Here is a 16,278-nt window from a genome sequence, read left to right as displayed (position 1 = left end):
CTTTCCAAGCAATAAAAACCGCAGATTAGCTTCTCATAAAAACTTTCCTAACTGATCCCATTAAAAATTCAAAGATGGGCCTTGTCAACAGGGTCTCACCAACCACAGTGTGAGCGTCGCACTCTGAGGCGACCCACCCTCAGGCTCCAGAGGCCTCCCCTGGGAGGCGCTACACCACATCTCCCAGAAAGTCACGGCTTTGGGGAATCCCAGGAATCACGGGGTGGTGTCTCAGGAGGACCTGAAGCGTCCCATGCATCCTCTAGTGCCGTCAAGGCCACCTGCCCAGAGCTAGTGGATTCGTAACGGCACTGTTTGTCCTGGCAGGTCGCAGCACTGCACCTTGGTTGGCTGGGCCATCTGCCAGGCACTGTTCACCTGAGCCTGCTGTCCTTATGTGAAGTGCTCACTTGCGCCCGCTGTCCCTGCAAGCTCACCTGCGCCCGCTGTCCCTGCAAGCTCACCTGCGCCCGCTGTCCCTGCAAGCTCACCCGCGCCCGCTGTCCCTGCAAGCTCACCCGCGCCCGCTGTCCCTGCAAGCTCACCTGCGCCCGCTGTCCCTGCAAGCTCACCCGCGCCCGCTGTCCCTGCAAGCTCACCTGCGCCCGCTGTCCCTGCAAGCTCACCTGCGCCCGCTGTCCCTGCAAGCTCACCTGCGCCCGCTGTCCCTGCAAGCTCACCTGCGCCCGCTGTCCCTGCAAGCTCACCTGCGCCGCTGTCCCTGCAAGCTCACCTGCGCCCGCTGTCCCTGCAAGCTCACCTGCGCCCGCTGTCCCTGCAAGCTCACCTGCGCCCGCTGTCCCTGCAAGCTCACCTGCGCCCGCTGTCCCTGCAAGCTCACCTGCGCCCGCTGTCCCTGCAAGCTCACCTGCACCTGCTGTCTTTGGGTGCTCAGCATGTTCGGGTCAGTTGACAAGGGCCCCAGGACATTGACCATAAGCTCCTTCTCCACAAGCCACTGTTTTAACTGGGTCTCTGCAGTCTGGAATTGGGTTAGGTTATTGGAGGACTCTTCCAGCTTTTGATGTCTATCAACTGTCAATTGGTTGAGTTCTTGCCACCTAGAATCTAAAAGAAAAAGGGTAACATTGGTATTTGTATTTTTATGCATTTAATACTACAGCAAAAGATCTGAATCTGACTGCAGAAGACTATGAGACATTCTTAAAGTAAACAAGACCCTGTGATCTCTTCCTTTTACAAATCCTAGAATGTCTGTTTATTCAACTTCTATAACAAAGATCTTTGATGTTCTTTAGTATCATCAAATCTTTATTTCAAAGCAAGTGGCTTCCAACCCTGAATATTTATTTCAGTAATTCTCCCTTATTCAAACCATACATTGACAACCAGCTGCTTGGGCTCAGTGTGGCTGACCTAACAGAGAACCTGCCTAGAAAGCATAAAGCCCAGAGTTCAAATTACAGTATTGTAGGGAAAAAATGATCAGCTGCAAGAAAGGTAGTTGGAGCTCTCACTGGTGCACTGGTAGTTTTTTCCTGTTTTTTAGAATTCTTTCAAAGGTTATATTCTTTCTCATGTCACTGAGATACAGTCACTCAAGATTCATTATTTATATAACTCTCTCAACTATCTACTTGATCCCAGAAACCACAATGATAATGGAACTCAGAAAGGAAAATAAGCATTACAGGCAATGATGTTACTCAGGGCCTAGCATTTTGTTAGCAGGCTCCCACCACCTCTATAAAAATTAATCGCTTGTTTGGCATCTCTCTAAAATGCCAATTCTCAGAGCAATACAATCTGAGATGATCATTTGAAATAGCTAAGAGACAGTTTCTAAAACATTAAAGAAAATCCCAACCTGAGTGAGGCTACTGGATATTTTAAGAAAACAGAGGAGGTTCTGCCCCTCGGCCTTCGTAGCACCCACCTATGTCCATCAGCATTCGCTTCCACTTGGGGGCCTCAGGAGCATCAGGGCTCTCCTCCACCAGCTCTGTCAGTCTGTCTTTCAACTCCTGGACCTTGTTTACATTTTGCTTCAGTTCTGCTTCAAATGACTATGAAGGAAAAATTATCTACATTAAAGTATGCCAACATCAGAAGGCCAACCAGTATGGTGGCTCATTTCATTGTTCGCTAGCATGACCAGAGAAAGAAGAAATCCATGGCTGAACTCAAGTAGGTGGGTAAGAATTCGTCATCTCCTCTTTTCTCTGCATCTTCCACTTCAGGACAGAGGACCCCACCTAGGAATGCTATAACCACGGGATAATAATGTCTCTGTTATGTGGGAAGAACTTCAGATTCTCAAACAAGACACACTGGAAAAAACCCAGATGACATCAGTAAAACCGTAATCAGTCAGAAAATCAGCCTAGAAAGGCTGCCCGAGTCTACTAGCAAAAAGGCACGCTTGAGGACAGCACCCTACAGAGTTCAGGCAAAGGGCAGTGATTTGTGTAAAATTTCCATCATTACTAGCATGGAAACCTATTTTCCCCATCTTGATGACTCTAGGGAAGAAAGGCGAAGCATGAACTGCTTTCTCTAATACACTCACTCCTAAACTAAATCTTTCCCAGCAGTGGGTGGGCTAATATCCCAGAGTGACTGAATTAAGGTGACAATTCAAGGCAACCTAACAGTCCACTCCTAGTTACAATGTTGGATTGCAGAAACTGTGACTGCTACCACTTATCTCTACACTACAGCACATTAAATAAAACCATCAGTTTGTGTGTGGAAGGGCAGAAAACAGAACAGAGCCGCTGACCACTGGAACACCCAGTGCCAATTCACTGTCCACCTGTGTCTGCAGGCGCCATGGCAGGACCTAGAAGGACCCAGGCAGGACGCGGCAGGACCTGGAAGGACCCAGGCAGGACCCGGAAGGACCCAGGCACCCCAGGAGGACCCACCTTATTCTGCTCAACCTGAGTCTTCACACCTTCCACGTCAGTAGGCGTTGGTGTCTGGTGCCACTTTGTGGCAGTTTTGTTCATCTTCTGTAACCACTGCATCATTGTGCTTGATTCTTCCTGAGCCCTTTGCAATCTGGACAGTTTAGAGTTGAGTTCTGCTAGCCTGTCCTTGAGTAAGAGGCCAAGGTCTTCATAGCCATGACTTATGTCAGTCATGTCCTTTTTAATGGATGTTAAAGCTAGGAGTAAGAAAAAAGTGTACTGACTTGTTCAAGCATTTGAAGTAGAGATCTAGAAATGAAAGGTTTTTTTAACATGGTGTTTCCTTGCATTTGTCATTACTAAGTCAACTATAGAAAACTAGAGGTGGTTTAGAACCAAAAGGTTAGATGGTCCTAGTACTATATAGTGACAACAAATATCTCAGGAACTCTTCATAACACAAGTGAGATAACAGAGGCATTTTTTCATGGAATAAAACAGCCAAATGATAAAAATATATTCTTTTATCACCAAACTCAATGACTCAAATGTGGTCCCGTGACAAAATATCTGACATTAAGCAAAAAGAAGGAAATCAAACCAATGTCCAACTTCATTACTGATTTCGTTAGAGATGAACAATGTTCATAGAAGATTATATAAAATGCCTTTAGGGCCATTGTAACTATCCAATTAAAAGCCACTTTAAGTCCATAGAAGGTTATATAAAATGCCTTTAGGGCCATTGTAACTATCCAATTAAAAGCCACTTTAAGTCATGCAAAATTTCAATATAACTGTTACCTCCTCATGGATTTCTCTCTCAAAGAATAACAAGTTACATTAATCAATAACCAGGTAAAATTACCATTCACCTTTATTTGCCAAAAATTCTTGGGTGTTTGTATCTGTTCCCTCACCATTTAACATGACTCCACCTGTAAAAATAACAATAGTTAAGCCATCATAGTTTCCTCTAGTATTTCTATGCATTAATAGTAGATGGTGCTGAACAAAAACGTAGTAATCATTTCTCAATGTAACTTAATCACTTTGAAAATATAAAAGAATGACTCAGCTTCAAAAGCAAATGAAGGTCCACAATTTGAATATTAAACTGTACCCTTTTCTCTGTACATCTGTATATACATGTATATATGTGCATATGGCAAATAAATTTCTTTATAAAGGTATATATTTATAATTCTTTTCATCGTTGAGACTCTAACCCATGGCCTTACACAGAAAGCAAGCACTGTAACACTGAGCTGTACCTCCCGTCCTGTGTAACTCATTGTTAAAGTAGTGAAATTATTGCTTCAACCACTAGAACGACAAAAATTAGTTGCTAAATGTGAATTATCAGAAGTTTATCAGCAGTTTAGAGTTGAGTTCTGCTAGCCTGTCCTTGAGTAAGAGGCCAAGGTCTTCATAGCCATGACTTATTTTGCTGCTGAAGTTACGTTCATAGTAAAACTGCCAAAGTTCAGAAGGTGCTCAGTAGAGAGCACTGCTGAGTGAGCCTCCAGCGCCTGCCTGGGAAAGCGTCGGCCTCGTGGCGGATGGAGTGTGCGCGATGTACCGTCAGTGTTATCACAGGCTAACGGAGACTGAGCCATGTAAAAGACAGGAACGACAAGGGAAATGCAGAAGCAAAACAAATGCGGCTCCCTCACTCTGAACATCATGCCCACCAAGAGGGCAGGGTGGGTGGGGAGCCCTGGGACTCCTGGGACTTCCTTCCTGACTCAATGGTTTAATCCCAGACCACTCCCTGCTGCCGGACTGGACAATCATCCAAACCGATGCAGATGAACTCCTGGCTTGAGACCCTGGTGGGAGCTAAAGACAGTCCACTCCCTGCTCAGCAAACATGAAGGACTCCCTGAGTAGTGACTACAATTTCCCTTTCACTGAGTAACCTGCTCCTTTCCCATAGTCAGAACATTTAAAATTCAACTAGGATTTCTCAGCCTGCATCTGTGGGTGACCTAGGCAAATCACAAAGACATTGCTGAAATGGACCATGGAGAACCAAACTCAGCAGAAACATTTTACCATCTGAATCTTAAGTTTTGTCTCATTAAAAGAAATCCCAATGTCATTTCAGGTAGGGTACAAGGGTCCTAAGGACGCTCGATCCCCATTCCTACCATGGCTGGCAGCTACCAAAGAGCCATTCTTGTTTATTACAAATGTGAAGAATGGCAAAAAATGAAAATAAATAAATACAAAAGAATTCCTTTTCTTTAAAACAAAAAAGCAACCTGACATTTCAGGAAATCTGATTAGGAGGGGGGGTGTCATCACTTCTTTGAAATGGGGTGAATAGAGTGGAAGAGGTGGCTGGCTGACAAAGCCAGCTGGACTGTGGGCACACAATAGGGGTGGCTGGAGGCCTGGTGGGAGAGGATAGACCACAGCAAGAGCTCAGAGACTCAGGACAAAGATGGGAGCGCTGCCCTCCGTCTACACTGGTTTTAGAGATCTTTATACACTATGTTTGAAACTAAAAATTCCACCTGTGCCTTCACACTGCACCTCCCCTCCCCTGGAGCAGAGCTGGGGTGGAAGCAGCCGGCTAACCTGCTACGCACTCACTTTCTTATGAAGAACGCACAGGACAAAGGAAATGTGCATAAAACAAGAGTGAAGAGCCCTTTTCCTCCAAGTTCTTTTCTAGGTCTGCTACACTCAATTCTTTATCGAAGACTATAATGAGAAAAGAAATACTTCCAACAGAATTTCAAAGTTCCATTTAATAAAAAACTTAAAAAGGAAGCTACAAGTTTCCACTGATCACATTCCTTATTCATATTAGCATGTTCATGTAGATACACTTGATTTGTAGTACTTCATAAATGAAACATGAAGAGGGATCTGCCATTGTAGTGGTACATACACTTTCACTGAGAATTTTTACTATGATTAATGACACCAACTTTCTCATCACTTCTTCGGTGTTTCTGAGGTTACCCTCCCCGTTGACTTGAAAACGACACAGGTAATAAGAGCAAAGCACTTACCTGGTTTAACTGCCGCCATGGCTTTGGCAGGCGTGGTCAAGGCACTCATGAGGTTACACAGTGAGGTCCCACTACTGTTGACTTTCTGAATTTCTGTACTTTTTGAACTCCACTCTTCCTGTAATTTCTTGAGATATAAAAAGTCTTCTTAGTATTCTCAGAGTTGCACATTATAAGTTCTCAAACATATCTTGAAATGGCAATGGCTGAGCTCTGATCTGTGGGGTAGTGAGCGGAGACAAAGGCCTCATCCCTGCCTGTGCCCAAGGCCGGTGACTGTTAGCCAGGCTAGCAGGGAGGGGTGAGGAAGGGCCAGGTGACTGTTAGCCAGGCTAGCAGGGAGGGGTGAGGAAGGCCCAGGTGACTGTTAGCCAGACTGGTGGGGAGGGGTGGGGCGGGCCCATTCTGCATTCCGCTCCCGGCTAGGCAGGTGTAGGTGTAGGGCTCTGCTGGCTGTCATGGATTCTGAAGTAACTGTTAACTGTAAGTTCGTAGGACTGTCCACTGGTCTATCTGTACGACTGTCAACTGTACATCTGTCCTAAGATGAGATATGAAACAATAAAATAAACAGGTGAGAACCAAAATTGCATCTGAAGTTATTTATTTTTGGTGCTGGTCCTGAAGCTTGAACTCAGGGTCTGGGTGCTGTCCCTGAGCTTTCTTGCCCAAGGCTTTATCACTTGAACCACAGCTCCATGCCCAAGAGTCTCACAGACTTTCCTGCTTGGGATGACTTCAAATGTCGAGACTCAGATATCACACTCCTAAGTAACTACAGTTATAGGTGTGAGCCACATCCTCCAATTGTAAACATTTAGAGAGGAAACTGCCATAACTTGTTATAGCTTTTATAACGAGCATTATTTGTACAAGAGACTTAAATAACTTCCATATTCAAATACTGGCTAAGCTAGAATCAAATTCTTTGGTGATGAAAGGAGACTTCTTACTTCCTCCTCTGAGGAGTAGTTTAAGAAGTGACTCAAAGTACAGATCTGGTGGGGAGGGAAACATCTAAGGCAGGCCACAACTCAATTCATATATCTATTAAAAATAAAATTAACTGAAAGTTTAGACCCCTCCTCAAAGGCTCAATACCATAGTTCCCAAAAGTCATCAAAACTACAGAGAAGGTCTAACTTTGTGACTCTAGATCAAAGGAAGCTACTTTTCATTATAACATAGGCAAACACAAAATACAACCAGTCACCTGAGTTTCTTCTAGAGATCTTTCTAAATCCTTGGCACCCAGGGAAGGCTGTACTCCAGGAACATTCTCTGTTGTTTCTTTTATCCATGACTTCAGTGATTTCACAAGGACTTGGAAAGCTTCTAGCTTCTCTTGACAAGAAGTTACAGCTTCTTTTCTAGTTCACAAAAATCATACCAGAATTTAAGCTATAAAAGGAGAGGTGCTAAAAAAATGAAATCACTATGCACTAATTAAATGCAGCCATGTTGGGTTTCCCATTAAATCGTCCTCCCTGGGTGGCAATGAGATCAGCTAGATTCCTGCCTCTTTCTCAGGCAGCGTTCATGGACAAGAAGTGCTATCAGGAAATCTGCATCCTTCATGTACAGCTCCCTCTGCTATGGAAACTCAAGGGGTACAGAAAGTTTTATCACTATTTGGGTTCCATGAGCTTTGCTCTGTCCACCTCATATGGTGCTTAATGCAGCCAGGCAACCCAGAAAGGAAAAAGTACACACTTGGACCCATAGGCCACCTACTGGTCTCTATGGGATACTACAGTCAATTACTGGAAGGGCCAACAGGGCTTTGTGGAGATGAAAGAAATGAAAGTTGGTGACTGGAGGGATCACACTTTTAAGGGGTGCCCCGCAGAAGAGAGTCCAGGATCCCAGAGTGACCTGTGTGGATCTTTCTACACTCTCCGCACCTTGCCATTCCACAGGCACTGGCATGTGGAGGATGCAAGCGTGTGTGCCAGCTTGCAGAACTCTGGAGAGGAGATGCGCCACCGGGACTAAGCACTGGTGACTATACGGCTTAAAGCTGGACACCTCTGGAGGAAAAAATAACCTGGAGATTCCCTAGGAAAACCAGTTCTTCCACGCAAGGTGAATTATCTATCACATGACACACTGGGAAAATCCAGCTTCACAAGCAGTAGTATCAGCAACCTCTACAACGTCTTACATAGAGAAATGGGGAGAAATAAAGGAAAGCGAGATGGCCAGTTCCTATTTTGGGGCCCTGCATGTAAAATTCAGCAAAATCAGATGTGAATTTTCAACTGCATATCATCTTTAAGCAATAAACTGTTCTATATTAAAAGGCCACTAATAACTACATTGAAGCTTGCACAGCGTCTGAATTGAGGCCAGGAAGTAAAGAACTTCTCTCTTTGCCAATAAAAAGGCGGGATTTGCCAAAGCCTGGGAAGACAGCAGTGATCTTCAGTTGTTTTCAGTTATGCACCACCACTACCACCACCATTTTTCTTACACAATGCTTGCTACTCTTATGGAAGAAATACTGAGTTTTCCTCCTAAATAGTTGAACAAATAACATATGTGATCTAGAGAACAATAAAAATATAGCATCACACAAACAGCTCTATATTTATTCTCAAGTGTTCAAACTGTTTCAGTTTTCGACCTCAGCAAATAAAAGCAGCTCAACTGACTCAAGCAGAAGAAAACACAGTTTTAAGTGAAACTTACTTTTCTTTGATGGTATCTTCCATTTCTTTGAATTTCTTGGACAAGTTATTTGTCTTTTCAAAAACTAGAGCTTTATCTCCTGGTAAGCCATGGTTGCATATCTCCTTTAAGAGACCATGCAAAGCTTCAAGATCATTCTTGCGTTCTAAGAATTCAGAAGTTGATTCCTATGAAGCATTGAGATAGTTAGTCAGTCTGGGTCTTCAAAGAGCTCTCCCCCCCACCCCAGGGTATACTGGGGACAGAACGGTTCCGCTCAGAATTTCACAGAAGAATGTGTCAATTCATGCTCAGAATGCTAATGTTTTAAACACTAGCATGAAAGAGAATAAAGTATACTTTACACATTTTTAAAAGTATGTATCTATATTTCCTATCGCTGTGGTTTCTAGCATTTAAGATGTCTATACTACGCCTTTTATATCTTGAGTGATAAATGGTGTTCTACTTAAGAGGATAGAATCAGCGAAGGTTTCAAGCAGAGGGTTTGAGGATTTTGGGTTTGTTTTTTATTTGCAGTTCTGTGGCTTGAACACAGTCACACACTTGATAGGCAAGTGCTCTACTACTTGAATTATATCCCTAGACTTTTGGTTTTTATTTTTGAGATAGGTTCTCATAACCTTACCTGGACTGGTCTTGAACTCACAACCCTCCTGCCTCTGCTTTGCAAGCCAATGGGATTATCAGTAAGTACTATCATATTTGTAAGGTTCGATATTTTTTAAAGAAGAAACTAGCAATCTTTACTAATCCACAATCAATTCATATGACAATTGACAATTATAATTCTGCCAAGAAACACAGCTGTCTATCATAATCATTAATGGACTTAGCCTCACTGGCACCAAGAGGACTTACCTGCATGCACTGAGACAATTCCGTAACATCTTTTCCTGGCACATCTGCCTCAGTGAGAGCCTGAGTTTTTGTTTCTAGAAATGTTTGGAGCTTCTCTGAGAGGTTCTCGAACAGTTCCACTTTGGTTTTCAGCTCTTCCATTTTGGCGAGTTTTTCTTGGTGCTTATGCCTAGCTTCTGAAAACCTGGCAGACAAGTCCTTCATTTTTGCCTGCAGTGAGGAAGCAGTGGAGGGATCTGTGGTCTCCATGAATGCCTTCACCTTCTCATTCATGGCATTTACACTGCTCTGACGCCCTGCGATGTCCTGTTCCAGTATCTGAAATAAACCAGATATCAGACATGCTTTGTCATGATGTTTACTAATGCCACGCAATTCTTAAAATGACCACCTGTGATGATACCGGCTTGGACAAGCTGTGACTGGGACGGTGAATGGACAGAACTGAATGACCACTCTGGTTCGTCCCTGGGGAATGGACAGAACTGAACGGCAGGCCCTGTTTGTCCCTGGGGAAATCGCAGTCCTGCATCTTCTCAGGAGCTGGAGAACAGCTGGCCGGTGAGAGGAAGAGTCGGGGGCTGCTCTGCGAGCCAGGGGTTAGCCATGCTCCTCCGTTTTAGAAGGCTAGACAACAACACTGATCTGACAAGCGTCACGTGCAGCCGACTGAAGCAGCGAAACACATTCAATGTCTATGTAAGCCCTCAGTAATAATTCATATTCATGAAAAATAGACAAATTCCTTCATCAGCTCCATCACAGAAAAAAAAAAACACATTTTACAGACTGGAGTTCACATACACACTACATTACACCCTGTTACACGTGGTAACATCGACTGATTTTGCACAACGTCACTCACGATGTTTCTGGTGATGAGCTCCTGGAGGGCTGCGGAGCTCAGGGGCAGCAGGCCTGGCTCAGCCAGCGACCTCTCCACACCTCCCATCCAGTCCAGCATGTCGTCCAGGCCGTCCTGGACACTCAGGGAGCGTGTCAGCGTGATCTGCAGTCTTTCGTTTCGTTCATTCACAGACCTGGACAGATCATCATATCTCCCAACGATATCGTCTAGTTCAAACAGAGCAGAAAATGTCAGCCACACGGACGCCCCACCTGGTCCCTTCCACGCACACCCAGGGGAGTGAGGAATTCCCAGGCATAAATTAGAAAGGGAAAATGGATTTGAATAGTAAATGCATAATACATGCCAACCATCCAAACCCTTACAAAATAAAGAAAGAGAAGAATCTAATGGGAACCAGGAAGTTAAGAGTTTTAAAATGCAAGTTAATGTGCACATGCGCTCATATCATCTCTTTTTGTAAAGGGATTTTAGATTCGTAAATATTTGGATTATTCCAGAGATGAAGAAGTAGTCCAAGCAGGAAACTTCTGGAATAAATAATAGTTCTTAATTTGGTATTTTGAACTAGAAATACTTATCGTTAAGTATTTGGAGGGAAAGTACCAGTCGTATGTAACTATTCCCAAGAGACAACACGCAGGACTAAAGATTTATTAATAACTAGCCATTTTAAATGTCACACACATTCACTAAGCTTTTGTCACCCTTCCTAACCAAAGAAAGTACTCTAATGCACAGAAATTGACGGTGCAAATGAATTAACAGAACAGGTGGACCGTGGAAATCCACTTCAAGCTAAGATTATGCTTCTAAAATGGACAGAAATAGAATTTACCTCAAAGTTTGATTAATTTAACAGCCTAGCGTATCTCATGAGATTAACTTAATTTTCAGTTCTAAAGATTTAACCCAAACAAAACAAGAAACTAATCAACAACAGCAAAACAAAAACTGAAGTAGGAACAAAAGGAAAGGCCCAGACTGAGCTCTACATTTCACCAGGCACAGCGCAGGCCAGCGGCCGACAGCAGAGGTGGATGCCCTGGGATGGATCAGAGAGCTTCACCTGCCACACGATCTCACTGTGCCTCAAAACTGTAGATCTCTGTGTCTTGTCATTAGAATACACATGATATGACAACAGATGAGGGCACAAATGTTAACTGAAAATACATGTGCATTTACACAACAGCTGCAATTATTTACTGATAGACACACACGATCTAAAAAGCTGGATGTTTGTAAGAACGAAAGTTTCCCTACTGCAGAGTGAGAGCAGCCTGAGAACAGTTCCCTCCCCACTTGTGCAAACTCTCCACTCAGAGCTTAACTCTCTGCTAATCCACAGTGGTGCCTATGTCTGATATTCACACACTACCACGTTCCACATTCCCGTTTCACAGCGAGAGCATCAATAACCGAGTGTGTACTTGGGAGCGTTTTCTCCCTATTAGAATGTATCTATCTTACAGGAGCAGAGGATCGCGGGGCCTCACCCAGTGTCCTCTGGATGTCATTCCTGGCTGGAAGCAAGGCCCCTCCGGCATCCAGAAGCACGTCTGCAGTCTTCTTCAGCTTCTCCACAGCAACCTGCTGACTGGAGATCTGACCTTGCAGAGCCTGTGGGATTCAATGCTTCACGATCAGACTCGTGGGGACTCAATGTCGGATTTCCAGTACAGAAAATGATTTATAGTAAGCTAAAGTTAGCTTGTACAGAGTAGACTTTTGACTGCACAAACTTTCCACATTATAAATTGACTACGGAGTTCTTAGACTAAGCCCAACATAATATAGCATCAGCAGAGAGTGACCACTCTCGAAATAAAGCCACTGAATAGATGTTCATAATAACTTTCTGGGTTCCTTTTCACTATAGCTTAAATTCTCCCCAATGCCCACCATCACGCAAAAATGAGGCAAAATCAAATGAAATACTCCAGAACATCTTTGGGACCGATTCTGACTCTGGGCAAGGAGATCATTAAGGTCTTTCACACTACTGGGTCCTAACTTAACACAAAGTCTTACTTATTTCTGTAATTTCAGTAAAAGTAACTGGATGTCTAAAAACTTCAAAAAGCTTTGCTACATATTGTGAAAAGTACAAAAGTAAAACGGACAGGAGCTTACACACAGGGATCTCTGGTCTAAAGCAGGAAGTGACAGATGCCAAAGGTGAAAGCGCAGAAGTGCTCCTGGGTGTGGAGAGGGAGAGTGGTGGGGGAAGGGGGGGGAGGGAGGAGAGAACAGGAGAGGAAGGGGAGAAGGGAAGGGGGGAGGAAGGGGAAGGAGGGGGGAAGGGAGAGGAGGAGGAAGAAGGAAAGGAGGGAGGAATGAGAAGTAGGAGGGAGGAGAAGGAGAAAACAGGAGAGAAGTAGGGGGGGACCACTGCAGCCTGCCGGAGGGGGGGGAGAGACAGTGCAGCCTGCTGGGGGAGACAGTGCAGCCTGCTGGGGGGGACAGTGCAGCCTGCTTGGGGGGGACCACTGCAGCCTGCTTGGGGAGACAGTGCAGCCTGCTGGGGGGGACAGTGCAGCCTGCTTGGGGAGACAGTGCAGCCTGCTTGGGGGGGCCACTGCAGCCTGCTGGGGGAGACAGTGCAGCCTGCTTGGGGGGGGGGGGACAGTGCAGCCTGCTGGGGGGGAGACAGTGCAGCCTGCTTGGGGGGGGGACAGTGCAGCCTGCTTGGGGAGACAGTGCAGCCTGCTGGGGGGGGGGAACACTGCAGCCTGCTGGGGGGGGACCACTGCAGCCTGCTGGGGGGGAGACAGTGCAGCCTGCTTGGGGGGGACCACTGCAGCCTGCTGGGGGGGAGACAGTGCAGCCTGCTTGGGGGGGACCACTGCAGCCTGCTGGGGGGGAGACAGTGCAGCCTGCTGGGGGGGAGACAGTGCAGCCTGCTTGGGGGGGACCACTGCAGCCTGCTGGGGGGGAGACAGTGCAGCCTGCTTGGGGGGGACCACTGCAGCCTGCTGGGGGGGGACAGTGCAGCCTGCTTGGGGGGGGAACACTGCAGCCTGCTGGGGGGGGACCACTGCAGCCTGCTGGGGGGGAGACAGTGCAGCCTGCTTGGGGGGGACCACTGCAGCCTGCTGGGGGGGAGACAGTGCAGCCTGCTGGGGGGGAGACAGTGCAGCCTGCTGGGGGGGAGACAGTGCAGCCTGCTGGAGGGGGACAGTGCAGCCTGCTGGGGGGGAGACAGTGCAGCCTGCTGGGGGGGAGACAGTGCAGCCTGCTGGGGGGGAGACAGTGCAGCCTGCTGGGGGGGACAGTGCAGCCTGCTGGGGGGGACAGTGCAGCCTGCTGGGGGGGGACAGTGCAGCCTGCTGGGGGGGACAGTGCAGCCTGCTGGGGGGGGACAGTGCAGCCTGCTTGGGGGGGGAACACTGCAGCCTGCTGGGGGGGGACCACTGCAGCCTGCTGGGGGGGGAGACAGTGCAGCCTGCTTGGGGGGGACCACTGCAGCCTGCTGGGGGGGAGACAGTGCAGCCTGCTGGGGGGAGACAGTGCAGCCTGCTGGGGGGGGACAGTGCAGCCTGCTGGGGGGGAGACAGTGCAGCCTGCTGGGGGGGACCACTGCAACCTGCTGGGGGGGGGGAATGCTTCAGTATGGTGTCTTTGCAGGTGGTTGGGGGAGGACAGAAGAAGGAAGAGGCAAGGGGGGGGGTCACTGCAGTGTGGCGTCTTTGCAGGTGGCTGGCGGCATACAAGGGGCTCTGGAGAACAGGTAAGTTCAAACACCAGGATGTATCTCCCTGCCACTCCCCAGCCGTGGAGCCATGGCTTCCTGCTTGCCTTCCTGAACAGGCAGGTGTGCTGGGAGCTGAGCAGAAGCTTGTATTTGTGCACCACAGGACGCCCACAGGGACCCTGATCCTAGCCCCCCAGAGCTGACCGTAGAGTGACACTTCTCCCCTTCTCTGTGTCCATTCTTGTACTCATCTATATTGGGCCAAGTAATGGTCCAGATACTCAAAAAACAGCAATGCTCAAAACAGACAGAAACATCTGCTGTTGTGGACCTTAATTCTAATGGGGGAGGGGAAAGGACAATGACAATAGTGGGAATTTGGTAATAAATCGCTATGAGAGGAGCAAAGTGAATGGATGTGAGAAAAAGAGTCCCTGGGGGAGCAGTGCCCCCCAGTCTGGTGAAACATCACAGTGATGATTCCTGGAAGACTCCCCACTCCCCCTTTTCTTTTTTACCTTGGTCTCCTCCAGCTGCCTTTGCAAATTTTTGGGGTCCACAGCAACAGGCTCACATAGATGTTTGCTCGCTGCAGCCTCACAGGCCTGGAGCCCAGAAAGAAGGCCACAGGAAGCGTCTTCGTAGTGCTGGTATTTATCCACCAGATCTTTAAGGTTATTTCCAAGGATGCTGCACTAAAATGCAATAGAGAGATGGAAGGAAAGGAAATCAAAACCTGCTATTGCCTTCTGCGTCAAATAACCCTGGGACTTAGGAACTGTGAAACTTGGAGAAAGCAGACTAATGGAGACTGTAGGGCTATAACCTTTCTCTTTTATATGAAGAAGTCCAAACGTAACCATAAAAATAAGGAGATAGTTCTAGACTTCACCAATTCAAAACCAAACCAAGAGTCAGCAGAGCAGAGGACTGCTCAGGTGCCGCGGCCGGCCTCGTCCGCCGGTACCTGAATCCACTAGTGCAGAGAGCTGGAAGGTGCTCAGTGAACCACCTTCCCACGCTACAGGCCCACAGGCAAGAGGGAGGGGTGACAGTGTATGCCTGAATGACAAAAAAGGAGGAGTCAGAGCCAGGGTGGGGGCTGGGTCTATGCAGCGTGTATTCCAAATAGGAAATACATCCTTAGGTTCAGAGCTCTTCCTTGTTCCACATAATTAAGAGAAGCAAAATGGTCTGTCACGACAAAAATAATATACTGTAGGACATGAGAAAGATCTGACCCGAAACCTCAGTTCCCAAGCTGGGAAGCTGGCAGGCTTCTGGCTTAGAATTCAGACACAAATGCCACCTGGTTGGTTACATTGGATACTGGGCAGTTTTTAAGCTGAGGCTTTCTGGAAATCATTCTCAAGTCAGAGGTTAAGCTAAAGATTAAAGATAAAAATTTTATCTTCAATCCCATTGTTTAGAAGGAAATAGAGGCAACTACTGTTTTTCACTGCGTCTTGTTTTTAGGTCACAGGTTGACCTTGTTCTTGAAAACAACGATCAGATTACCTTCGTGTAGAGGGACCTGAAGCGGTCAGTGGCCCGGTCCAGCTTGCTCTGCACCTCTCGGTGCGCGGCAGAGGTGTCCATGCCGTCCTGGTCTCCCCGGCAGCAGGACCTGGCGGCTTCCAAGGCCCTGTTTCCTGACATGGTGATGTACCTCAGGTCGCCCTTGTGAGCGATCACGTCTTCAGAGAAACTCTTCTGCCTCTTCAGCTTGGCCATCAGCCCACTGAAGTCATCCGCTCCGGCCTCCAGGTTCTCCAGCTCCTGCTCAGACTGCTCCAGCCAGTGCTCAAACTCACGGTGATCCGCCTCGAACTTCTCCAGCTCTTCCTGCAGTGAGTGTGTCAGCTTGACCCTCCTCTCCGCCTCATTCAGCGCCGTCTCGTAATGGGCTTTCAGGTCCTTCACGTTCTGCTGCAGCTTCTTCCTCTCCTCGGGGGCCAGGAGGTGGCCCTGCCTCTCAAGCAGTGTCTGCGCAGACTGCGTGGCGATGATGACGGCTTGGTGCTGAGCCATGAGCTTCTCGTGCTGGGCCTGCATGGAGACAAAGCCAAGGGAGCTCTAGAGCTTCTGGGAGCCCTGTGTCCCGGCTCGCAGGCCTCAATGACCCACAGGGACCCACGCACGAGGCTTCTTAGAAATGAGCCTTAACACCACGTGAAGTGGAAAAAAGACTGCAATTTTCAAGCAATAGGAACATCCTGATGATATCTGAGCAAGAACAATGTATGCAGAAGCCTGATGGAA

At 47.1% G+C, this 16,278-nt stretch overlaps 1 protein-coding gene across 23 annotated transcripts in view; it reads right to left on the bottom strand.

The window, feature by feature from the left end:
* The window catches only part of Dst (dystonin), a 290,647-nt gene that overhangs the window by 80,909 nt on the left and 193,460 nt on the right, over positions 1-16,278 (bottom strand). For all 23 annotated transcript variants that reach the window (XM_048347587.1, XM_048347588.1, XM_048347569.1 and 20 more), the window contains 12 exons: positions 15,535-16,065; positions 14,535-14,711; positions 11,819-11,942; positions 10,317-10,525; positions 9,452-9,769; positions 8,591-8,757; positions 7,113-7,269; positions 5,900-6,026; positions 3,749-3,811; positions 2,889-3,130; positions 1,898-2,027; positions 869-1,068 (listed from right to left, as the gene is read on the bottom strand). In XM_048347587.1, coding sequence (XP_048203544.1) covers positions 869-1,068; positions 1,898-2,027; positions 2,889-3,130; positions 3,749-3,811; positions 5,900-6,026; positions 7,113-7,269; positions 8,591-8,757; positions 9,452-9,769; positions 10,317-10,525; positions 11,819-11,942; positions 14,535-14,711; positions 15,535-16,065 — 2,445 coding nt within the window. The remainder of the gene's footprint in view (positions 1-868; positions 1,069-1,897; positions 2,028-2,888; positions 3,131-3,748; positions 3,812-5,899; positions 6,027-7,112; positions 7,270-8,590; positions 8,758-9,451; positions 9,770-10,316; positions 10,526-11,818; positions 11,943-14,534; positions 14,712-15,534; positions 16,066-16,278) is intronic.

The sequence above is a fragment of the Perognathus longimembris genome, chromosome 6, assembly GCF_023159225.1.
Source record: "Perognathus longimembris pacificus isolate PPM17 chromosome 6, ASM2315922v1, whole genome shotgun sequence".
Taxonomy (NCBI): domain Eukaryota; kingdom Metazoa; phylum Chordata; class Mammalia; order Rodentia; family Heteromyidae; genus Perognathus; species Perognathus longimembris.
Note: the sequence above shows the minus strand (reverse complement) of the source record. Positions and strands in the feature narration are given on the sequence as shown.